General features: G+C 36.8%; 1 protein-coding gene across 1 annotated transcript; it reads left to right on the top strand.

Moving 5' to 3' along the window:
- The first annotated feature begins 20616 nt into the window (after positions 1-20616).
- Positions 20617-26093, top strand: LOC116472306 (lymphotactin-like). The gene is made up of 3 exons (XM_032159100.2): positions 20617-20710; positions 24085-24199; positions 25073-26093. Exons 1-3 carry the CDS (start codon positions 20650-20652, stop codon positions 25239-25241), a joined length of 345 nt encoding a protein of 114 aa, XP_032014991.1. The 5' UTR covers positions 20617-20649; the 3' UTR covers positions 25242-26093.
- Positions 26094-26800: the final 707 nt, after the last annotated feature.

Here is a 26800-nt window from a genome sequence, read left to right as displayed (position 1 = left end):
GCATGCCAGATGAGGGTGTATCCCTAAATTCTTTCCCTGTTTGTCTTTCCCAATTTCCCCTTTGAAGGGCAAACCTTTAAACTGAACAGACATTTTGAACTTCTACTTGCATAGCCTAGCATCAGAACTTATGGAAACATGTGAGGGAGCATATAAACTAAGACAAGGAACCTGGCTTACCTGATCACTGATGTTACCGAGGACAAGCAGTGGCTGGAGAAAGTTTGGTACATGTGACTAAGATTAGCCTCTGACGAATGTCTGATGGTGGTCAGAGTGTAAGGACTAATGGTTTTGAAAGTATTCATCACCATTGGTGATGAAATTTCACTGCAGTTTTGGTTACTTTCAATAAACCACGTAGACTCACTGTGGCTTCCCTTAATGTGATGAAGCTAACATTCAGCACAGTACATATCAGCAAGACCATGCATTAAGGGTAGTGTGTGTGTGTGTGTGTGTGTGTGTGTGTCTATGTGTGCATACATGACAGAGAGAAAGAGAGAGAAAGAGAGAGAGAGAGAGATGGAGAGAGAGAGAGAGATGGAGAGAGAGAGAAAGGAAACTGGTAAAAAAACAGCAGTGGTATAATTTGTCTTCCACATACTCTGTCTACAGCAACCCTGCTGTTCTCTTAGGATAAGCCAGGCTTCAGCAATAGTACCAGTGCTGTTAGTAGGGTCATTTCTACCATGATTTTGTGCTACTTTATACAAAGCAACCCCAGACTTGTTTTTAGTCCTTTTTATTGAGATGTATTCTGTTTATATAATGATATTCATGAAAACCAATAGATACCATTTATTTAACCCAGAAGTTGTACTTCTTGGAATTTGTCTAAATAAATGATTGGAGAAGTGCAAAAAGATATATGGGAAAGGATATTCTTCGTAGTCTTTTTCATACCTTCTTTCCACTGTGGAAATTACCTGTTTATCAATAGGTGTGTAGTTAAATAAATTTTGTTACTTGCTTTTAAGAGAATTCTTTGTGGCCATTAAAAATGATATAGCTCAATTTGCAGGCCTGGAATATGCTCATGTTTTCATGTAAAAAGAAAATAGGCTAAGTAACAGTGAATATAGTTCATTCTTATTTTTGACATCTATCCATCTGTAACTAAATGGGTAGGAAGTATTCTGGAAAGATAAATACCAAAATGCTGGCAATAATGATCTCTGTACAGTAGAATTATAGATGATTTCAACTTCATTTTTGATTATCTGGTTTTCAAATATTTTTATGTAATTAATAATCATTAAATTGCTTATATCATGAGGAAAAAGTAAAATTATTTTTCACAGAAATAAATAGACCAATTAATTGTCTTTGTTTCTGGTAATGCCACTTCCTCAGTGAAACTATCTCCAAGTAACTGAAACAGATAAAGGAAATTCAACAATAGGTAGTTCAAACATATAGCTTCTATGGGTCCTCTTTGGCCACAAGATATACTGATTTCTTCTTTTGTTTGGATATGATACTGTTATACAATTATTTTTTTTAAGTCGTAGAGCTGCTACTATTCAAAAATTTGGCTCACTCATGCTTAAAACCCCTGTGTTGCCTGAAAATATTTAATTATTTTCCCTATTGTTAACCACTGTTCCTAAGCTGGTACATCCTATTAGATAGAGAGCCTTACTTTGTCTTTTAGGCACTTTGGAATAAAAAGATCAACCCATGTTTAGCAGATAGCAAATGTAAAAAGCATTAATTGAGAATCCACTATAATCTGTTAAATTCTTTTGATTAATATCACTTACTTTTACAAAATAACCCAATGAGACAGAAATTATCCCCATTTTCAGAAGAATAAATATAGATTTGGGAAAGCTGGTTGACTGCTAGCATTATAGAGTTAGCCACTGGCAAAGCCAAGACTTAGACCTAGCTCTTTTGACTTTAGTTATCATTTATTTTCTCATTTCCATAATGCTTCAAGAGGAGTAATAAAGAACTTAATACATTTGGCAACTTCCTATCAGAAGCATATCTATGCTGTCTATAGAGATCATTCTTTCAGTCTGAGTTCTTAGTTGCAAACAATGAAACAGGCTTTAATCAGAAATAATTCTCAAATCATATTTTGTCTACAGGTGTATCCTCACAGCACTCATCAGAGGCACAAGCTTGAATTTTAGATACTGCATGGGTCATACTCACTAGGACCCCTGCTATGGTGACTTCTGAAAACTCAGTGACTACAGCAATCAAGACAGTGCAGTATTGGTGAAACAACAGACAAATAGATTGGTGGAACAAAACAGAGGGCTCAGAAATTGACCCACACAAATATGGTCAACTGATCTTTGACAAAGAAGTAAAGGCAATTCAATAGTCTTTTCAACAAATGGTTCTGAAACAACTAGACATCAACATAAAATAAATTTAGAAACGGATCTTTTACCTCTTACAAAAATTAACTCAAAATGCATCATATGCCTAAATGTAAAATACAAAACTATTAAACACCTAGAAGATAACATAGGAAAAAATCTAGGTGTGTTTTGGTTTGGAGATGATTCTTTAGGTATGACACCAAATGCACTGTATCCATGCAAAAAATGTTGATACATTGGACTTCATTAAAATTAAATATTTTTGTTCTGTGAAAGAGACTGTCAAGAGAATGAGAAATAAGCTACAGAGTGGGAGAAATATTTTCAGAGATATATCTGAAAAAGGACTTGTTACCCCAAATATAGAAGGAACTCTTAAAGCTCAGCAATAAGAAAACAAACAACCTGATTAAACAACCAGGGCAAAAAATCTGAATAGACACCTAACCAAAGAAGATATACACATGACAAATAAGCATATGAAAAGATGGTCTACATTATACCTCATTAGGGAATTGCAAATTAAAATCACCACCACTCCACACCTATTAGAATGGATAACATCTAAAACACTGACAACACTAAATGCTGATGAGGATGTAGAGCAACATGAACTTTCATTCATTGTTGCTGGGGATGTAAAATGGCACAGCCACTTTGGAAGACAGTCTGGCGGTTTCTCATAAAGCTAAACATGGTCTTGTCATATGATTCATAAATTGTGTTCCTTGGTATTTACCCAAAAGAGTTATGTCCACAGAAAAACTTGTCTCCACACAAAAACCTACATACATACATTTATAGCAGCTTTGTTCATAATTGCCAAACTTTGGAAGCAATCAAGATGTTCTTCAATAGGTAAATATATAAACTGTGGTATATTCACACAACTGAATATTATTCAATGCCAAAAAGAAATAAGCCATGAAAAAACATGGAAGAACCTTAAAGGTATATTACTAAGTGAAAGAAGCAATCAGAATAGGCAAAACTATGGAGGCAGTAAAAAGATCAGTGGTTACTGGAGGCTTGGTGGGAGAGAGGGAGAAGGAGTAGGTGAGGTGCAGGTGATTTTTAGGGTAGTGAAACCATTCTGTATCAATACTAGGAGGGTAATACATGTCATTATACATTTGTCAAAACCCATAGAATCTACAGCCCAAAGAGTGAGCCCTAATGTAAACTAGGGGCTTTGAGTTACAATAATGAGTCACTGTCATTTAATCAGTTGTAACAAATGCACCACTCTGGTAAGGGATGCTGATAGTGAGTAAGGCTACGAGTGTATATGAGCTGAATGGGTATATGGGAAATCTCTGTACTTTTGCTCAATTTTGCTGTGGACCTAAACTGCTCTTAAAGATAAAGTCTATTAGTTAAAAACCAAACAAGCAAACAAACTCCATGACTCTTGTCAACAACCATATAGCTTTCCCCAAAAATGAATTCCATGTGGAGTCTTCTTTCTCTTTGATCTCTTCCAAATCCAAGCTTGTAGAGGTGGTTTAATTGGTTCAATCTATGTCATATGCCAAGGGTAAGTTGAAAATGGAGTTCTGGATTCTACATTGATGGAAAGGGCTATCATATGAGAACTTCCATACAGATCGGAAGCCAGACTGTCACTATCGTGGCAAATGTCCACTATAGACACTAATGTAGAAAGAGAAAAAAAAAAACTCTACATTAATATTTTTCAGTAACTAATTCCATTATAGGCACAAAAGCCTAATGATTAATTAACTTTTTTTTTCCATTGGAAGGGAATTAAGGTCTTCTCTATTTTGCTGTTTGCTTTCTTTGATTTCTGTGGGTTCACTTTTTCTGGGGGTAGGAGTGGGGATTCTTGCAGAAATGCCTTATGTACATCTATAAATTTTTCCAACTGCTTTTGACACATTTACTTCTAGGAACTGTTTACTAAAAGAGTTAGCATTTTCCCCCATTAACACTCTAAGCACAAAATAAGTAAAGTTTACCTATTTATTAAACTTCTTTCATGTCTGTTATACAAAGGCAATTGCCTTTAACAAGATTATTTTGGCTGGCTGTTTCTGAAAAAAATACAGATGCTGGAGAAATATTCAAAGACTTTGTTAAAGGTTAGGATTATTAACTAATTACATCAGTTGAAGGATGATTTCACCTTTGGCGTTTACAATAAACTCAGACATTAAGGGACTTGGCAATTCTAATAGGAAATAAGGATAGAAAGATTAAGGAAATTTCTACAGCAGGAACAATATAAAAGACAAAAAGAAAGGAGAAGGAACAAGAACATAAAAAAGGGCAGGCTCTGAGAGAGTAGAGGTCAATGCAGTTGTGGCAACTGTCGTCATCACTATAGACTCTGGTTGAGACCCAAAGTAAAAATAATCATGATCATAAAGAGAAGAGGAAGTCCTATAAATAGCAAAATTAAAAGAAATTCGAAAAACCAAAAATCCCAACTCATGCTATTAAAGGTGGGCAAAGGACTTGAATAGACATTTCTCAAAGGAAGATATACAAATTACCAATAGATATATAATAAAACAATCAATATTATTAACATTGGGGAAATTCAAATACAAACCACAATGAGATATCCTGTCACACCTGTTAGGATGTCTATGATCAAGAAAAAATAGATAACGAGTGCTGATGAGGATGTGAAGAAATTGGAACCCTTGTACACTGTTGGTTGAAATGTAAAATTGTGTAGCTGTTACGGAAAACAATATAAGATTCCTCAAAAAATTAAAAATTTAAAAATTTAAATTAAAAATAGAAATACCACATGATTCAACAATCCCACATTTGGGTATGTATCCAAAAGAATTGAAATCAGGATTTTGAGGAGATACTTGGATTCTCATGTTCATTGAAGCATTATTTACAATAGGCAAGATAGAGAACAACCTAAATGTCCATTGATAGATGAATGAATAAAGAAAATGTAGCATTTACATACAATAGAATATCATCCAGACTTAAAAAAGAATGAAATCTTGACATAAGCAGCAATATAGATGAACTTAAAGAACACTGTGCTAAGTAAAATAAACTGGACACAAAAGGAAGAATACTGCATGACTCCACCAACAGGAAGTATCTAAAATGGCCAAATTCATGGAAACAGAAAGTAGAATGGTGGTTGCCAGGGTCTTAGCAGGAGAGGAAAGAAGAGTCATTGTTCAACAGGTATAAAGTTTCAGCTATGTTTTTGTTTGCTTAATTGAAGATCAGTTGGTTGTAAGTATTCAGGTTTATTTCTGGGTTCTCTATTCTGTTCCATTGGTCTATGTGCCTATTTTTATACCAGTACCATGCTGTTTTGGTGACTATGGACTAGTTTGAAGTCAGGTAATGTGATGCCTCCAGATTTGTTCTTTTTGTTTAGTCTTCTTTTGGCTCTGTGGGCTCTTTTTTCGTTCCATATGAATTTTAGGATTGTTTTTTCTAGTTCTGTGAAAAATTATGGTGGTATTTTGATGGAAATTGCATTGAATTTGTAGATTGCTTTTGGCAGTATGGTCATTTTCACAATATTGATTCTACACATTCATGGGCATGGGATGTGCTTCCATTTGTTTGTGTCATCTATGATTTCTTTCAGCAGTGTTTTGTAGTTTTCCTTGTAGAGGTCTTTTACCTCAGTTAGGTATGTTCTTAAGTATTTTATTCTATTTTTGCAGGTATTGTAAAAGGGGTTGAGTTTTTGATTTGATTCTCAGCTTGGTTGCTGTTGGTGTGTGGCAGAGCTACTGATTTGTGTACATTAATTTTGTATCCTGAAACTTGGCTGAATTCATTTATCAGTTCTAGGAGCTTTTTGGAGGAGTCTTTAGGGTTTTCTAAGTATACAATCATATCATCAGGACACCCTATTTAACAAATGGTGCTGGGATAATTGGCAAGCCACATGTAGGAGAAGGAAAGTGGATTCTCATCTCTCACCTTATACAAAATCAGCTCAAGATGGATCAAGGACTTAAATCTAAGACCTGAAACTATAAAAATTCTAGCAGATAACATCAGAAAAATCCTTTTAGACATTGGCTTAAGCAAAGACTTCATGGCACAGAACCCAAAAGCAAATGCAACGAAACAATGATAAATAGGTGGGACTTAATTAAACTAAAGAGCTCTGCACAGCAAAAGAAACAGCAGAGTACACAGACAACCCATGGAGTGGGAGAAAATCTTCACAATCTGTATATCTAACAAAAGACCAACGTCTAGAATCTACAAAGAACTCAAACGAATTAGTGAGAAAAAAAAAATCCCATCAAAGAGTGGGCAAAGGACATGAATAGGCACTTCTCAAAAGAAGATATACAAATGGCCAAGAAACATATGAAAAATGCTCAACATCACTAATAATCAGGGGAATGCAAATCAAAACAATGAGATACCACCTTACTCCTGCAAGAAAGGCCATAACCAAAAATCAAATAAGAATAGATGTTGGCATGGATGTAGTAAAAAGAGAACACTTCTACACTGCTGGTGGGAATGTAAACTAGTACATCCACCATGGAAAACAGTGTGGGGATTCCTTAAAGTACTAAAAGTAGAACTACCATTTGATCCAGCAATTCCATTACTGGGTGCCTACCCAGAGGAAAAGAAATCATTATACGAATATGGAACCAGCCAAAATACTCATCAATCAACAAGTAGATATAGAAATTGTGATATGTATGTACAACAGAATACTACTCAGCCATAAAAAGGAATGAATTAATGGCATTTGCAGCAACCTGGATGGAACTGGAGACTATTATTCCAAGTGAACTAACCCAGGAATGGAAAACCAAACATCATATGTTCTCACCAAAAATGGGAGCTAAGCTATGAAGATGCAAAGGCATAAGAATGATACAATGGTCTTTGGGGGCTCAGGGGAAGGGTGGGAGCTGGGTGAGGAGCAAAAGACTGCAAATTGGGTGCAGTGTATACTGCTTGGGTGATGGGCTCACCAAAATCTCACAAATAACCACCAAAGAACTTACTAATGTAACCAAATACCTCCTGTTCCTCCAAAACTTACGGAAATAAAAAAGTTTTTAAAAAAGTATCAGGTATGTAACATGAGTAAGTTCTAGAGATCTGCCGTAAAACATTGTGCCTAGATATAGTTAACAATACCGTATTTTGCACTTCAAAATTTAAGAGGGTAAGTCTCATGTTAAGTGTTCTTACCACAATAAAACAGACAAAAACAATTAAGGATCACACACACACACACAAATAATAAAGAGAAGGGAAAGGTGAGTTGTAAAAGCCTAAGCAGCTAAGGAGAATATAAAATTTTTCCAGATATTAGAGAGAAGTTGGTATGAATACAGCTTTACATCTATGGCTTATTATTAAAGATATTAAAATACCATATGATGAAATTGTGGGTATTCAACACAATTCTTTAAAGGAAGATGCTGATTAACATTTCAAATTTTTAAAATGTTGCTCAAGTAATGCCATTTACAGAATAGCAGGAAGCAGATTTCTCAGGTGGCGCTGAGGGTTATAATTCCTCTCACTTTAAGGTCTGTCCTGGCCAAATGCACTGAGGTGCAGAGAGGATCAGCAGAAAAGGAGCCACTGAGGAGGATGGAGTGAGGTCTCAGGTGCAAGCCTGAATTCACCACATGAATCCTTCACTTCACCCTTTTCCAGAATGAGCTCTGTCTTGCATAGATTGAAAAGCAAGCAAAGAAATGTATTAATCTTTCTCCCTGATATACAGCATATTTTATTTTTGTTTGTAGTGGTCTTCTGACTTTCACTGAGCCTTGCTAAGGGATGTGCCAGAACAGAAGTTTGTTCTGTGACATTGCCCATCACTCTAATTTGTTTTCCCTTCATAAAAAGACTACATGATTTCTAAGGTCTATTCTAGCCACTATATCTTTTGATCTCTTTTCCTTGTGTTATTTGTCACACTAGGGTAATTAATATCAGTATAAAGTAGCTAGCTCCAAGTTAAACTGAGCAGAGCTTCTATTTTAGGTCTTGGAGGAAAGAAGACAATGACAAGACAATTAGTTTATATTTATTTATTCAATCAATAAATATTTCTTGAATTCCTACATTATAAGTGCTGAGGGTTCAGTAATACAACAGAGTCTCAATTCTCATGGACATTATATTCTGTAGGGGGAAAACCACAATACACAGTATATAAAAATGTCAAGTGGTTATGATAAGAGCTATACATTACAATGAAGCAGGTTGGAAGAAACTATGGGAATGAGGAGGAGCTGCTATTTTATACGAAGCAATGAGAGCAGACTTCTGATAAGGCAATACTTGATTAATTTGCTTCCAGAATCAACTCTGAAGCTCCATTCAGATTCAATTCAATATCATATACCCTTTAAGGTAATGCTTGTACTTTAAGAATTCTTCTAGGTTCTGTGCAATAGATTACTGGCTGAGGCACTAAAACTAAGTAAGCCTCTGTAATCAGGAATTTATTTTTCTATTCTGCTCTACCAGAAAAAAAATTGGAACATTTTCAATAAAGGTTAAAATAAAAAATAATTTTAGTTAATCTGAAAATTAGGTAATGCATAGCACTCCATGCCCTCTTATTCTACCATAGAAAGGTTTTGTATGTGTGACTGATCTTTTCATTGGGAAGATGAAAATGTCTTTCAGCTTGATATCAATCATGTGCAGTGATGTGCATGCTTCTTCCTCCTGATATTTCAGATATAGGGAGGAGGCCAAGTATGGGAGAGCAGAGAATCATAGACCTGGCTGATTCCATAAAAATCAATCATTGTTATTCATAGTAATAAAATGGGCCTGATGTGGTGGCTCATGCCTGTAATACCAGCACTTTGGGAGGCTGAGGTGGGTGGACCCCTTGAGCCCACAAAGATCCTGGTTAATCTGGTTTTACAGTTCATGGTCCCCACTACGGTAGGTGACTTCTCCAGGAAAGACTCCTTAGGATGGCTTTTGGCCACTGACGTTGGACTTTAGTTTCTGGCTGGTGCATCTGTCTTTGGTAGACAGACTTAGTCTGGCCAATGTCCAGCTTAGGAAATCCATAAATGCTTTGAATTCTGTACCACAGAGGGTTTTGTTTCTGGTACACCTTATGGCACAAATGGCAGTCGTCTGAAAAAATACTCTTCTGCTTACTAGTTTTAGCTTCCTGAAAGAGTGGTTGGTTTGCTGTCATAGAGACTGGTGTCTTTTTTCTTCCCAACCTAACCTTCCTTGGAGAGTTGGTTACTTTGACTCAATCGCCTGTCCTGTTTAGATTCACCATTGATCTGTTATCAATGAGCAATGTAACCAAAACTATTTATAAGCAATTTCTGAGTAGTGGTCAACTTGCAACACTTCCTCTGTTGGGCTTGTGGGTTCCTGGCCCTGAGTAATACGTGCTATATAGTGCAGGGCAGTGGTTTTTAACCTTTTGATAACCACAGATATTTTTAGAAATTTTTTTGAGATTTTGGGTGACTGTGTATCTTTTATTAAAAAATAAAGGAGACTATAAACCCACCTGATGAGAAAGTACTGCATGCTAATACCACATACTTTCACTAAAAGGAAATAAGTAAAGAAAGTAGCTAATAAATGATACAAGGGCATGAAATGTGAGAAGCTATTCTCACTTTCCCAGCTTGGCCATGAACTTGGTAACTTCCTGGGGGAATTTTTCACACTTGATCTTAGCCAAAAGGCCGAGAAGCGATGGGAATTTTTCATGGTTAATGTTTTGGTGTACTTCTTTAGGCTGTTTTCATCTCTACTTACTTTACATGGTTGACATCCCATTGAACACAACATTTTAATAAATATGAATCGGGTCTGACCCAGAGGTCAGCAAACATTTTCTGTAAAGGGCCAGATGGCAAATATTTTAAGCTTTGATGACCATGCAACAAATCCACTTTGCTGTTGCAGTGTACAAAGAACCATAGCCAATATGTAAGCAAACAGGCATTGCCGTGTTCTCATAAAACTTTATTTACAAAAACAGAAGGTAGATATAGTGTGTTGATTCTTGTGCTGTGCTATTAATATGAAGTTATGATACATAATATTTGTCAGGTATAGATATAGGTTGGTGCAAAAGTAATTGCAGTTTTTGCCGTTAGAATTAATTACTAGTGGCAAAAACTGCAATTACTTTTGCAACAACCTAGTAATACCTATCTAGCATATTTCATTTGAATTCACTAATTTAAACAAATGCAGTTACTCAAGTTATTAAATATAATTTTACCATCATTACTTGAAGTAATGATTTGACCATCATTACTTGAAGTCCATGGCAATAAAATACCTATTTGTTTTTCTATACAATTCTTGATTTTTTTGGGCGAAAACTATTAATTCTCTTTGCATAGTGTCTCATGTAAAAATAAAAAGAAATTATGTAAAAGTTAGGTCATTCATTATTAGCAATTTCTGGAGTAAATAGCATCAGTTATTGTTTTAAGTGGTTATCGAGTAAGACCAGGGCTAGATGAGTTTTTTAAACCATGAGAAAAAGAAGAGGTACAATTACACATTCCCTGGTATTGGAAAATAAGCAGAAGCAGAATAGTAATCATGAATCAAAGTACCACAGAACCGAAATTTTTCCCCAGGCTTTGGAATTCCACTAAAAACCATATAATCCAACTGGATTTCTGTTTAGTATCAAGTTCTCTGTCTCCGCCTGTATTGAATTCAACATCAAAATATCTCCAACCTCTCTTGCTTAAGACTTAAACACTAGGGGAAGACCCTAGTGTTTAAACCTCACCTCCAAGACAAGACCCTTTTAGTACCACCCTCCCTAGGGTGAAATATGTGTCCAGTTGGTTAAAGTCTTCCATGAAAAATGATTCTATAGTCAAAAATATTTGGGAAATGTTGGGTGAGCCAAATTTTACTGTAGGACTTCTCAGAGGCTTTAACATAGTGATATGCTCTATGAATTAGTAATGCCCCATATTTCTCAAGTTTATTAGAAATGGACCTCTCTCCCCAGATGGCAGAACAAATGTTTGGTATAAAACACTTTGGGAAATGCTGGTGGATTCATCCCTCCCACTGTTCTTCCTTCAGAACTTAGCTTCACTGTGCATTTCCTTAGGTGCCTTCTCTGTTGTGCAGAGTGACAGTCTATCATCAATGTATTAACCAAAGTCCAATATTAATGCCTGAGAATGAGATGAGTCTATGCCTTATTCGCTCCAGAATCATCTGTGGCTCTTACAGAGTCAAATTTCATTTCAAATAATTGATCAAGCTACTATAGCACTTATGTTGCAGTGGACTATATACATATACATATACATATATATATATATTCCATTGCATGAATGAATGAATGACGATATATAGTCCATTGCATGAATGAATTAATGACTATATATGTATATAGTCCACTGCATGAATGAATGAATGACTTTGAGTGAATGACTTTAATGGAAGGATTTCAGATATTACATCATACTGCTAGTAGTGTTGCTTTAGGCCAGGATGGATCTTGGTGGCAACTTGAAAATCAAAGTATGAAATTCCACTTGTCTTCACAGCATCCACTGGCAGTGCCTACTAAACTCTGCTTAGAAACCTCTGGGAGTGTGCTCAGGCCACTGGCTCAATTTATGTTAGATACTATTCTCTCTGTCTTTCTCTCTCCTCTCTTTCCCTTTTAATTAACCCATAGTTGAAGATAAAAATGTATCCACAAACTACCTAATTTCCTTAATTGCATTCTTGTCTGACAGACTCTTTGGTACCAGGTACATGGCAAAAGAGAAAAAGCGTGGTTCATATTAGACTTAAATCTGTATATTATCTTGCTACTGAGTATTTTGCAGATGTAGTATTACCAGTTTCCAACATTTTTCCATGAGGTTGATGAATGTTATCTCAATGTAAAGATGGGAGGACTGAATCACCAAAAGGCCCAAATAATTGGCTGACTCCTCAAAGCTAGTTTGTACTAGAACCTGTCCTGGTAGCCACGCCGTAGAGTTTCTTTTCCTCCCTTTTCAGTGGTATTTCTTTGTGATAGATCATCTACTTCATAAGGAAGGGAGACATAATAGAAGAGCTCTGAGGAAATAAGTAGCGTTCTACTCATTAGTGATTTGATGAGAATCCCTTCCTAAATGTCAGAGGTACAGGATACTTTTCTCTTACAGAAACTCTTGTTCTAGATCTCAGGCAAGAAATAAGAAAACTGAAATATTTTATCTATCTTTCTAAAACTGAAGTTTTCTGTTAGAACACTCTTTTGCAATAAGTATATATAGTTCCTGTTAAAAGCCAAAATTGAGTAAACATATATGTACCTAAGATCTTTACTTTTTATGCATTACTAGCATTGTTATAGTTGGGAAAACAGTTGTGATAAAAGCACTCTCCCAAAGAAAAAAAGAAAGGGACATTCTAAAGGGAATAGAAAACACTATGAAAAGGCAATTCATAAAAGATCATTAACTTTACTGTTTGATTATCAACAAGTAAAAGCAGCGAATAATGAGATATAACCAATAACCTATCACCTACAAGTTTGTAACGGGTAAAATAATTGGTAGAACCCAGTTTTGGTAAAACTTTGGGAAAATAGGTGCTTTCATGCCTTATTGATGGGAGTGTAAATTAGGTTCTACTTTGACTTTACTATCGGGCACAGTTTCATATATTGTACATCAATACTCATAAATTGACTTTCAAATTACAAATAGGGTTTTGTAGATCAGTGGACAAGCAAATGAGAACTATCTGATATGGCATCAGTCTTCCAGCCAGCTTAATTTTCATACATTTAACCTTTGTATATCTTTTAAAGAAAGCAGTAGGTACGAAAGTAAAAGACTGTCTTCAGGAATCTTCCTGGAGGGAGCTTATGCTAAAGAGATGTATAAGCAAGTATACAAAGTTCAAAGAAATGTATATTCTTATTGCTGTGTAGTCCATGGTTGAATAAAAAGGGAAATAATTTAAGGACCCATCAAGAGGGTATTAGTGGTGTATCAAAATATTTGACAGTATAGGGCACTGTGGGCTTGGAGTCTGGTAGACCGGGGTTTGAATCTTTATCATCACCAAGCTTTGTGATTTTTAGTGAATTTCTTAAGCTCTTTAAGTTTCAATTTTCTCATCTATAAAATGTAGAGAATAATTCTACTTATTTCATTATATTGCTTTCAGGATTAAATAAATGGGTTAATGCCCTTTTGTACTTAGCACAAAGCTTCACACATTGCAAATGTACAATAAATCTCTAGTCATTGGATGCTGCAGAAAGATTGTGAAATGATATACATAGGCATATTTACCTAGAGAGCTGTTTGGAAGAAGGTCCATCTATTATGGTTAAGCGGTTTTCTCTGGGTGGTGGACTTTGGGTGAATTGTACTTTCTGAAAAACCTTTTTCTGGCAGGGCGCGGTGGCTCACGCCTGTAATCCCAGGACTTTGGGAGGCTGAGACGGGCGGATCACGAGGTCAGGAGATCGAGACTATCCTGGCTAACACGGTGAAACTCCGTCTCTGCTAAAAATACAAAAAATTAGCCGGGTGTGTTGGTGGGCGCCTGTAGTCCCAGCTACTCGGGAGGCTGAGGCAGGAGAATGGCGTGAACCCGGGAGGCGGAACTTGCAGTGAGCTGAGATCGCGCCACTGTACTCTAGCCTGGGCGACAGAGGGAGACTCAGTCTCAAAACAAAAACAAAAACAAAAAACTTTTCTAAAGTGTCTGGATTTTCTTTACAGTAATCATACTGTTTTTCTAAGAGAAAATACAAGAACGCTATTTTAATTTAGGGAGAAAAGATGTACAATTCAAGAGATGTACTGTGGGCACGTTTCAAAGAAAATAATAATCAGAGTAATCTTGCTTTATTTTTATCCTTTGGAAACTTGAACCTCAGGTGCACCATCAGATTAATCATAATCTTATTGCTAAGACAGGTCGTGCTAGACCTCATCTGCTCGTTGTTTCAGGCACTGATCCAGATTACACTTCCCAGATGGAACTCCATTCTCTGTTCTCCCACTCTGTCCTTGCTTCCAGATGGACCAGATAACTGGTTCTCACCTGTCATGTGAAACCAAAGAATACATGTTACTTCTAGATAAGAGGAGGTGTGCCATGCTCTCATTCTTCATCCTGCAGCTGGAAGAAAAGGACTCCCAGGCTTTAGGAGATGGTATTATTCAGAGGTGGAAGCAGCCTAAATTCCTGTGTCACTTTCTGGAGGAGAGCGTTCAAGACAGACAACCGATTAGGAATATCTACATTGATTTTTTTGTTATTCTAATCTGAGTGATGCAATTATACATTAGCTTCATTAGTCTACAGGTGACCTTTTTCTACTCAGTTAATTATGTATAATATGCCACCATTAACCTACCTACAACTTAGACACTTGAACATTCCAAGTAATTTACGTTTAATGTTGCTTTCCTCTGAAATTCTCTAAGTATATATCTAGGAGCAGGACTTCCTGGATCTTCATGGTATGCAAATGCTCAGCTTCACATGACAATGCCAAACTGCTTTTCAAAGTGTTATACCAATTTCCAAAGCCATGAGTAATATATGCTGCTTCACATCCTTGCAAAGTACTAGTATCAGAGTTCTTAATTTTGACCATTTTGAATGGGAAGAAAATGGGGTCACACTGCGGTCTTGACTTTTGTTTGAATAATTACTAGTGAGCTTAAGGCAAGATACTTCTGAAGAAAAAGAAGAAGAGGGCTTGCCTTACCAAAAACTAAAGTTAAGTTATAAGTAATTAGGTAATGAAGGTAGAATGGTGTTAGTGAAGGATGGACAGATGGACCAGTGGAGCAGAATATAGACTCTGAAATGGATGCATATATATGTGGGGGCTTCATATATGAAAAGTAGTGTAGGCAAAAGTAGAATTATTCAAAAACCGGAGCTAGAAATGTTGGATGTATAAAGAAAAAAGGCCTTTGGATCCCTTTCTCATAGTCCATACAGAAATGAACACCAGAAAAATGGAAAATTTAAATGTCAAATGCAAGACTTTAAAATTTTTAGTAGAAAATAGAGGTAAATCTCTTTCTGACTTTGGGGAAAAGAAGAATTTATTAAGGCACAAAAAGCATTAACCATAAAATAAAATAGTGATAAACTATTTTAAAACTATATATTTTTGTTCATCAAATACATCACAAATGTAGTGAAAGACATACTATAAACTGAGAAAATATTGCAACACCTATGACAAATAATTAGTAAGATGAATATACAAAGATTCCTTACATACCAATAAGAAAAAGACAAATTGCCTAATAGAAAAATTGGAAAATTATGCAAACATGTTTTGTAGAAGAAGAAATCTTTATATGGATTGCATATTATGTATGATGAAATACAAAATAACTTTTCAGATGAATTAAGATATTCAGACCAGAAAGTCATAAGAAAGAGAAAACATTGAGTTTCTTTTACTTGTACCCCTCATGCTTCTATCTTCTTCCCTCAACAGTGAATGCTTTCCTTCAAAAATGGATTTTCCCATTCCACTGTGTGGTCACACATGCATGAGCAGTGTCAATATTCCAGAGCACTAGAGTTTGCAGGCATAAATGTTGATGTTTGCACATGCATATGCTTGCTTATACACTCCTGCATGTACACACCAGATATACTTTGCATTCATTCTGTATATATAAACTGAGCAGCTCCTTTATGCCAGGCATTGTACAGGATTCTGAAGAAACAGCAGTGAAACAGATAAAGAATTCCTGGAAAAAGACAGACAAAAAAAAATCAGCAAGTAAATTGTTGTTATGTTTGAAGGTGTTGGGAGTTCTGAATGAGAATAGAACAGCAAAAATAGATCAAATGATACCAGAATGGGCATGTGTACAAAGTTTTAAATTGGGTGATCAGGAAAAGCCACAATGAGCAGCATTTGAGCAAAGGATTAAAGGAGGTGAGGGTATCAGTCATGCTTACGTATGAGGGAAGAGAGTATCAGGCAGAGGAAACAGTAAATGCAAAGGCTTGGAGTCAGGAGCAAAATTGACATGTCTGAGAAACAAGGTGGCCACATGTTGTGTTGATGTAAGAGGGGTAGAGAACAGCAGGGGAGGATGTCAGAGAGTGAATGGGAGAGAAGAGCACAGGGCATAGGCACTTGTAAGCCCTTGCAAGCCCTTGCAAAGACTTCGAATTTAACTCCTAAGAATGGAGAGCCATCGAAGGATTTTGAAGAGAGAAATGACATTTTCTAATGGTCACCTTGGTCGATGAGGTCAATTGAGGCAAAGATGGAAGCAGAAAGAACAATTAGGAGGCTATTGCATGACTCCACTAATCCAAGTGAGAGGTGATGGTGGCTTGGCATAGGGTGGTTTGGGGGTAGTGAGAAGTGTTTAGGTTCTATTTGAAGATAGACAGCCTGCAGTATTTGCTGATTGGGTGTAACATCTATGAGAAAGAGAAGAGTCAAAGATAAAAGAATATTCATTATGACAAGTATGACTCAACTGATTGTTGTCAACCAATGTCCACCCATTAGCAAGTCATGCCCACTTTGCACTAGGTTTCTACTTTCTTGTCTGTTATCTAATTCTTCCCCAGATGAGATTCTAGTGCATGCTTTGACAAACTGAAAGTGAACAATTCATTCTGAGAGCTTAACAAATTCCATGTAAGTATGCTAAATAAAAATTCAGCCACTAGTCAAATTGTCGATTTGATTGAAAACATGAGAAAGCCTCAGGCACAATCTCCTGAGTTCACACCTTTATTTTTTACTTCTTTTTATTATTTATGTTATTTTAAAAAGTTGACAGGTAAAATTGTATGTATTTATTGTATAAAAGTTGATGTTTTAAAGTATATATACATTGTGGAATGACTAAACCTAACTAATCAATATATGCATTACCTCACATAGCTATCATTTTTTGTGAGGAGAATACATTCGCTCTAGTATTTTTCAAGAATACAATATATTTTTAATTACAGTTACCATGTTGTATAATAGATATCTTGAAATTATTCCTTCTATCTAACTAAAATTTTGTATTCTTTGACCAACATCTCCCCAACCGCACCCTATGCTTCTCAACCACCCCAAACCCTGGTAACCACCATTCTACTTTGTATTTCTATGGAATCAACTTGTTTAGATTCCACATGTGCGTGGGATCATGCAGTATCTGTCTTTCTGTGCCTGGCTTATTTCACTTAAAATAATGTCTCCAGGTTCATCCACGTTTTGGCAAATGACAGGATTTCTCCTCTTTTTTTTTGGCTGACTAGTACTCCATTGTGTATATGTACCACATTTTCTTTATCTATTTAGGTTGATTTGATATCTTGGCTATTATGAATAATGTTGCAATAAACATGGGAGTGCATATATCTCTTTGATACAGTGACTTCATTTCCTTTGGATATATACCCAGTAGTGTGATTGCTGGATCATATGGTAGTTCTATTTGTAATTTCTTGAGGAACCTCTACTGTTTTCCATACTGTCTATACTAATTTACATTCCTGCCAACAGTGTGCAAGAGTTCCCTTTTTTCCATATCCTTGACAACACTTGCTATTGTTTGTCTTTTCCATCACAGCCATCCTAACAGGTGTAGGGTGATACCTCATTATGTTTTTTTTTTAAATTTACATTTCCCTGATGATTAATGATGTTGGACATTTTTTCATATACCTGATTGCTATTTGCGTGTTTTATTTTGAGAAATGTCTATTCAAGTCTTTTGCCCATTTTTAAATTGTGTTGTTTTCTTGCTAATGAGTTGCTTGAGTTCTTTATATATTTTGCATATTAATTCCTTATCAGACGTATAGTTTGTAAATATTTTCTCCCATTTCATAAGTTGTCTTCTATCTCTGTTGATTATTTCCTTCGCTGTGCAGAAGCTTTTTAGTTAGATGTAATTCTATTTGTCTGTTTTTGCCTTTGTTTCCTTTATTTGCTTAGACCAATGCCATGAAGCATGGCTTTATGTTTTTAGATGGTCATCTTTCACTTAATGCACAATCATTGTCATTTTGGCGTTTTAAAAATGATTGATTTACTTAAAAACTAATTGTTGAGCAATTTTTACATACCAGGCTTTCTGCAAGTGCCAGGGATCCAGAGATAACAAGGGAATCTCCTACTCTCAAAGAGCCTGCCATCTAGTGGGAGACACAGGAATGTAATCGAGTAGGAGAACACAATGAGATTAGTTGCAGAATAGCCATGAGAACAGAACAAAGTTCTAAGAGAGCATAAAGGGGTGCCACAACTTAATTTTATCAAAAAAAATTAGGAAAACTTATACAGAGAGGAGGAGTTTACAAGTAACTATGTAGGGAGCTGTCATGGGTATTCCAGTTAAAGGAAACATGTGAGGAGCATAAAAGAGGCTGGCCCATTGGGTTGGCTGCACATGTATGTGTTTGTTAAGGTTTGGGAGTGTGTGAGTGAATGGTGGAAGGTGAGTCTGAAAGGAAAGCAGTACTAGATCTTGAGCATTCTTATATATGACAAGGAAATATTTGAAATACATCCTGTAGGCACTGGAAGTTAGCAAAGAGGTTCTCAGTAGGGAATGGCATGATTAGATTGAGACTTTACAGTCTTCACTCTGGCAAAGCTGCAGAGAACAGACTGAGAGGACGCCCTGGTCTGGGAAACCAGTTAATCCACTGCAATTGGCCTAACATTTGAGCAGTGTGGGAAGAAAGGAGGAGACATCTCCAAGAACTACTTAGAAGGTATACTTAGTCCAGTTTGGTTGAGAAAGACACGTGGGTGGATAGCAATGAGTCTAGCATGATCCCTATATATCAGTATTTGGAAATTAGATGGAAGAGAACACATTGCTCCATGCTAAGGACTAATATGAGGAGAAGCAGTTTGAATAGAACATGTGTCCAGTGTTCAAGGAGTGATTGTGTAGTAAGGTAGAGATCATTAAAGAGCCAGTTTGAAGTTTAGAATGAAGTCTGAGTGAAAAATCAAATGCAATTAGTGGGAAGTCTCTTAGAGGTTAACCTATACTTTTTATGAAAACATAGGAATTTATTTTCATATTCCTAATAGCAATGGACCTTTAACTACACATATGTTTAATAAATACATTTTATAGATACCTATATAAAATAAAGAACAACCACCATAAAGCAAACTCAGTGGCAGAAAAGTTCCAGTGCAGTCAGTATATTTAAATTCTACTGGGAGCATTGCAAATTAAAATTATATTTTAGGGAGACTATATGGCAATATATAATAAGAGCTGTAAAGATGATCATACCATTTTACCCAGTAATCCTACTCCTGGTTATTAAAGGGAAGTAATTCAGTGTATATTCATGAAATTGACCTTATAGTTCTCATCTTTATAATAAGTTATAAGAAAATGGTTTAATGTGTATGTGTATATATTTACTCGAAGTAGAAATATGAAGGCTAAAAAAATGGGAAGATATTTAAATTGGTGTTAAAACAGCATTTAAAATTACCACAATTGTGAGAACACATGTATGCCAATACAGACTCACTGGAAAAATATTGAAAATGAAAACTGTCAGATGGTAAGATTATAATTTTATTTCTTTTTTAATTTGAAATAAGTTGGTACAGGGCAGCTTTTCAAAAGCTTTCATAAATGTGTATGTTAAGTTGTAATAAAGCAAACATATGCATGTAGACATGCTTCAACAGTTATTTGTTTCTTGGGTACCTGGGGAGATTGGGGTGAAGAAAGGGGGGTAATTTGCATAAAGGTGGAGGAGAAAAATGAGAAAAAAGAAAGCAAAGGATCGAGAAGCTCAGCGTGGCAGCAGCCTCTCTTCCCCTCCTGAGATAGTCAAAGGGTGGCACCAGGGACTCACGATCCATGGTTGTGGAAGCCTCATGTCACACTGGATGTCACATGAGGTGGGATGGAACACAGCGACCACCCCACCTCATTTCCTTTACAGTTGCCGTGCTGGGCCATGGCAGTGAACAGCCTTCAGGCATGTCTACAGCGGAAGATCTGAATTCAGGCTGGTGGCAGGAGACAACAAAACCACGTTTTCTTTTATGCATGCATTTGGTTTAATTGACACATTAACCACAGACAAAGGGGTAAAGGCCAAAAGGTGTTAGGTTAGTATGAACAGGGAAAGGGACTTTTTTTTTTTTTTTTAAGAAAAATAAAAGCATCAGTATTGCAAAGACTTTCCATGATCCTACACCCACCTCGAAAGTCCCCTCGCAGCACAGGAAGTGCACTGACCATTGGAGGCATAAAAGAGGTCCTCAAAGAGCCTGATCCTCACTCTCCCTGCACAGCTCAGCAGGACCTCAGCCATGAGACTTCTCATCCTGGCCCTCCTTGGCATCTGCTGTCTCACTGCATACATTGTGGAAGGTAAGTGGAGAAGCTGTCTGCGAGATAAAGAACAGGGAGGCAAGGCAGGTGGGCACACATTTTGGGTTTGACTCGGGTTCTGACTGGAGTAAACTGCTTTCTCCAGGGGAGCCTTAAACCTCCCATGTGCAAAAAAGGAATGATGATTTTGACTGTAGGGGGCTTCATAAACTTCCAAAACAGGGAGAATTTGATTAGTATCTGGGCTCCCACTTTTCCTAATTGGGTAATTTCAGGTAAATTTCTTAACCACTCAGGGCCTATGCTTATTTACGTATAAACTGAATAGAAGAACAGACATGATCACCTGAGATTAAGATTAAATAAATATTATGGTTTATTTAATAACATCAGATTTCCTTACAAGCAGTAATTTTTTGATTAATGTTAGCTATGGATTAGAGGTGATGATTATAAATGCATTTGTAGGTTTTGCCCATTTAATATATAGTTTGATAAATTATCAAAATCTTTGAGAGTTCAGTTACAATGTGGGGATGCACCAGAGGATGTATGCTCTGGAGCAAACCAATGTTTTCAATACAAAACTAAGCCCCAAATGACTGGAAGTTCAAACCTTCATGTCCAGAAAATCAATATTACCTTCAAGTACGTGGGGGACTCTGTTAGTAATGCCATGAATATTACTATTTATAAGAAATTTTCTATATTTGTAAGAGAACATACAATAATAACTACTACCAAATAGATTAGCACCTTATACACAGTTCAATAAAACTGCAAGACACATCCAGGTAAGATTCAGATATACCGAGCCCTTACCTGAGCATTCAGTAGGTATTTCTTAAGGATTACTTTTTCCTATGACTGGAGTGAGTCTGTCGACTTATTTGTGTTCTAATTTGTAGACTTATTACTTAGACTATGATATTATAACTTAATAATGGGTCCCCAAGGGGTTCCATGAATAAAGGTGGCTAAGTCTGAAAGTCCTTGAAATTGTGTATAAAACAAAAAAAAATTGATGAATCAAAAAAGTTTGATTATTACATTAGGCCACATGTTGCTACCTTGCTGGCATTTTGCTGAGACAATGGGCATACCATTTGAGGGAGACTCAGATCTAAGTAGGGGAAAGGAGCTCTGTTAGAGGCTGAGAAGAACTGCAGAACTGGTCTCAAATTCCCAAGTTTTCTAGTTGAAGGAGCTCTATAAGTCCCACTGCTGCTTAGCTTCTTACATACAAAAATGAGGCAAAACAGTCTCTGCTTTGACTCAATTTTGCAACCTGAGTGAAGATGATATTTTAAAAAATAACACAGACACACAAACATTGCTGACAATAAGGAAAAGGCTTTGTGGTTTCAAGTATAACAGGATTCCCTGAGTCTTGGGAGTCCATTTCAGATACTTCACAGAGAGAAATATTGTTTCTTAAATATGAGAGAAACAGAGAAAAAGCCCAGATTTTTCCTCTTTCATTGGCTACAGAAACAATTCACCATTAAAAATGAATTGGCAATGGTAGAGGGTAGCAATGTGCAGACTGGCATTGAGAGTGAAGAAAAGATGAAGAAAAGCACACCGTGAACACTCTTTGTTTAGTCCCATGCTTTAAAAAATGCCTTCTAATATTAGCAACACTACAGACCAATGTTGGCCATTATCAGTGGTTACTTTAGACGCTTTTTAGCTGCCTATTTCTCTGGGAAGCAAAGACCAGTGTCTACAGCTAAGGAGAAAAATCAGCACTTAGAAACTTGGATTAGATTTTACCCAACCCTTAACAGTATTAATTCTCCCAAGTTATTTTTCGTTTTGCAATGTAAGATGATTCTCTAAACTTAATAGTTTAATTCCTTTGGGCCAATACTACTGGGGATGAATATTTTAGGGCTGACTTCCTTTTATATATATCTTCTTTTACCATTTATTAATTTTTTGAAGGAGATTTTTTATTATTTTTATGTACAGAAAACTCAACAGTGTACATTTAACCCAGTTTAGTGGCAAGTTCCTCTGCCTTTGCTATTTCCAGCTTGGCAATGTGAGCCACAGATTTTGGACTCAGGGCACTGCAGATCTCATCATATCCATCATTGTAATTGGTCCTGATAGCTTCCACCAGCTTAGCCAAAGCTCCTTTGTCTTCCTGGTTAACCTGTGTGAAGGCCACAGGGGTGCTTCCTGTGGACTGGATGTCCCAGCCTTGCCTTCTTTCGAACCTTGATAATGCATTAAGGGACCCCCCATTTTAGGACACAGGACAGACAGAAAGATAACCAGCTTGATGGGGTCCACACCATGTGCAATCACTACCAGCTGAACCTTCTTGTTTTCCAGCAAGGTGATGATGGTGTTAACCCCTGCTCAAAGAACAGGTGATTTCCTAGTGGGGACAACCCCTTTGCTAGCAGCTCTCTTCTCAGCCTGGGCCAACAGTCTCTGCTTCTTCTCTTGCTTTGTCTCTGGTCAGTGCTTGTGGATCAGCTTCAGTGGCTGAGTAGCTGTTTGGGGGTCTAAGGCCTGGGTGAGCTGGTTAATGGCAGAAGGCACTTTCAGCTGCTTAGAGAGGATAGCTCTTTGCAGCTGGAACCAGATATAGCGGGGCCATTTCACAAAGCAGTGGAGGTCCCTTTTGGGCTGGATGTCCTGTCCAATGCCGGCCTAAGAAAACTCTTAGGCCTTTTCTCACACAGCCGTTTCATCACTTTCTTAGCTTCCTGCTTCCTCACGACGGCAGGGACTGGGCCACCTTCCTTCCTTTGGCCTTCTTTCTTTTCAGCATCTTGGGCGGCTGACAGAGAGAGACACTTGACCACTTAAAAAGGAGAACACCTTTATTTAGTCTGTCAAAAACATGCTTCCTTCCCTCACTGAATGTTGCCTTGCCTAGAGTACTCTTCACACATTACTCTGTCATCTCACTTATGGTACTGTGACATGTTGCACTATTTGAAGTGATCTTTTCTGTTACCTCTCTGTTGCCTGTCTCCCTCATTAGAAGACATGCTCCATGAAAACAGGGATAATGTCTGTCTTAATAAAACATGTGGGACACAAAAGGCACCATTGTATAAATGAATGAATGAGTGTCACTGGAGCATTTACTAGCCATCCCAAATGTCGAAGTGAAAATATACACAGAGACGAGATAACATCTTGTTATTTTCTCTCAGCATGAAATTCCTGAAACAATTCTATTGATTGAGTTTTTAAATTAGTCAAATATTTACTAAGAATCTATGATGGGCAAGAGATTCAGGATGCCTATCAGTCATCTCTTCCCCCAAAAAGCAAATGGCCTTATATTCTCACAACATTCTCAGAGTAATTTAACAGATGATTGTTCCTATGATCTTGATAATTGCTTTATTTTTAATTGTCTGTTTTTTTTTTTTTTTCCTCACCAGGAGTAGGGAGTGAAGTCTCAGATAAGAGTATCTGTGTGAGCCTCACTACCCAGCGATTGCCAGTTAGCAGAATCAAGACCTACACCATCACGGAAGGCTCCTTGAGAGCAGTAATGTGAGTTTGCCTCCTCAGAAGTTGGGCTGGGTGGATATCTAGAGGTACAGAAATATAGCATATAGAAATGCTGCCCTCCTCAGGAAAAGTAGGTCAACATGGAGGAACACCTCAACTTAACCGAAAACCTCTTTATTTTTCCTTATCAACCATGCCTTTATGCAGCCCAACTGAATAGCGATTATTGCAAAACTAGGCTGCCAAATAAAGAATAGAAGTCCTCCTCTATTTGCTTAGTGGAAGAGTCTGTTGAATACTGTGCACAGCTCTGAGGTCTGGGTTTAGAGATGGCTGGCCCATGGCAGGGTTTCCCTGCAAGCCTCACTGGAGTTGGGGGATCTTAGGGTTGAGTTAGGCAGAGTCCCATGCTTTATCAGTTGCCATATTTCAAGAAAATGAGTCAATGCACAACCTACATGGTCCCTTTCTTCTACCAGAATCTCATTTTTAGAAGTAATAACTCTTCCCAACACATAATTGCAAGCTTTACTCTAAAAAATGAAAATGTAAAAATCACTTTTTATTAAAAAAATAAGATGAATATTTTCAAATTGGAAAAGGAAGAGGGTATGTAATAATGGAACTAGGTGGCCTCAAACGTCTTTTTTGTTACAACATTTGGTGACATGGATGAGAAAAGGAGCCTGTGAATTATGGTGAACAAAGGGGCTGGATACTACTTGCAGATATTTCTCCTTTATGTTAAAATAGATGGCAGAAGAAGGGTGCTCGTTTATGATCTCATGGCTCTGAAAGCCTATTTCTTGCAGTAATTTCTGCACAAGATCTCTTCATGTCTGCTCTGATCTTAACTCCTGACCCTGAGGCTTTGAGAATGTGGCCAACTTCGTCTGTCTTTTCCTTGCATTACAGTTTTGTTACCAAACGTGGCCTAAAAGTCTGTGCTGATCCACAAGCCCGGTGGGTGAAAGACGTGGTCAGGAGCATGGACAGGAAATCCAACACCAGAAATAACATGATCCAGACCAAGCCAACAGGAACCCAGCAATCGACCAATACAGCTGTGACCCTGACTGGGTAGTAGCCTCTGGCACCCTGTCCCTCTCCAGCCAACCAGCTCATTTCACTTTACATGCTCATGGACTGAGTTTATACTCACCTTTTATGAAAGCACTGCATGAATAAAATTATTCCTTTGTATTTTTACTTTTAAATGTCTTCTGTATTCACTTGTATGTTCTAATTAATAAATTATTTATTATTAAGAATAGTTCCCTAGTCTATTCATTATATGTGGGGAAAGGTAGTATATCATTGGTGTTTGATTTCTGTCCTACTTGTACCTCTCTTTGATGGTAACGATAATGGAAGAGATTCTGGCTAGTGTTTATCAGAGGTGAAAGCTATATTGATCACTCTTAGAGTCCAGCTTGTAATCGTTCTTTACACATGAGTCACAAGTTACAGCTGTGACAATGGCAACAATTCGAGATCTATTTCAACTTGTCTCTATAATAGAATTCTATTTATAGAATAAGGGAGAAAATAATCCAGGCTTCACTGGGTTCCCATTCTGAGGGTCCACTACTCAAAAATTTGCTTCACTCAATTTTTTTCACCTCTTTGTGTTTTATTTTGGTTTCCTATTAAAGGAATAAAATGACACAACTTGTCCCATTTTTTGTCCCATTAGCAAAAATGCGAATTTTGGTATAAAGAAACTTTATTCAAGTAAAAATCAACACCTTTTGAATTGGACAATAATCTCACTACCTTATTAGGATTTCTGTATTTGCCATTACGCTAGTTATCATACATGTTATGCTTTACTGCGAATAAGCTTTTAATGCTCCAAATGCTGATCCATGCAACATTTCCTCATGTGATCACAATTTGCAGTAAACTTTTAATGAAGTGCTCATCTGGTAACTCAGCACCCCAGATTCATGCTCTCTTGTATGCTAATTAAATTGCTGATTTGTTTCATGCTTAGGGTTTTACTATCCAAGTAGCTGATGATGTATACATTCTCTTCTATCAGACTCTGAATAGGAAGACCTGACCTTGCCTTGATAGTTTTAAGTGAAAAGTATTGGCTGTTGTTTAGTCCTGTGGGGACATTTAACAATATCATGAATTTTCAGAGGGTAGATGAAGGCAACTTGTTCAAATCTGCTCACTTCTATTCATACAACTAATAAATCAGAGTGGAAACTACTAAAAAGTTGCCTCCTAGCAAACGATGTGGTCACCTATCCATGTTCATTGATATTTGTCTAAAATAAACTTCAGCGATGGTCTTAGAGAAAGCAATCCCTTAATAAGAACAGACATCCTGCTTTATGAGGGCTAAAAAATAACAAAGTCACAAAAGATGAGTGGAATGGTTTGTCTCCCAAATATCTCCCAGACCCTAAGGATTTATTTGGGACAATAATAATAGGATGTGTGGAAGGTTATGGGCAGTGCCTGACTTTTCATTTTATGGCTGTTCTATTTTTTAAATAATAAATAGTTGTTAAAATATATAACCATAACTATTTTCTTGCTTTACAAATATGAGCTCACTTAATCACATAACAGAGCTCAATTAAAGACAAAACATTGGAGGCATAAAAAGGTTAGTTAACTTTCTTGGTC

This window comes from Hylobates moloch, unplaced genomic scaffold (genome assembly GCF_009828535.3).
Source record: "Hylobates moloch isolate HMO894 unplaced genomic scaffold, HMol_V3 SCAFFOLD_8, whole genome shotgun sequence".
In the NCBI taxonomy this organism is placed as follows: domain Eukaryota; kingdom Metazoa; phylum Chordata; class Mammalia; order Primates; family Hylobatidae; genus Hylobates; species Hylobates moloch.
The sequence above is the reverse complement of the archived record's forward strand: the minus strand, read 5'-3'. Positions and strand labels throughout refer to the sequence as shown.

Coding starts and splice junctions, on each gene's coding strand:
- LOC116472306 (XM_032159100.2), top strand. CDS start 20,650: ATGAGACTTCTCATCCTGGCCCTCCTTGGCATCTGCTGTCTCACTGCA. Junction 20,711..24,084: donor CACTGCATACATTGTGGAAG/GTAAGTGGAGAA, acceptor TTTCCTCACCAG/GAGTAGGGAGTGAAGTCTCA. Junction 24,200..25,072: donor GGCTCCTTGAGAGCAGTAAT/GTGAGTTTGCCT, acceptor CTTGCATTACAG/TTTTGTTACCAAACGTGGCC.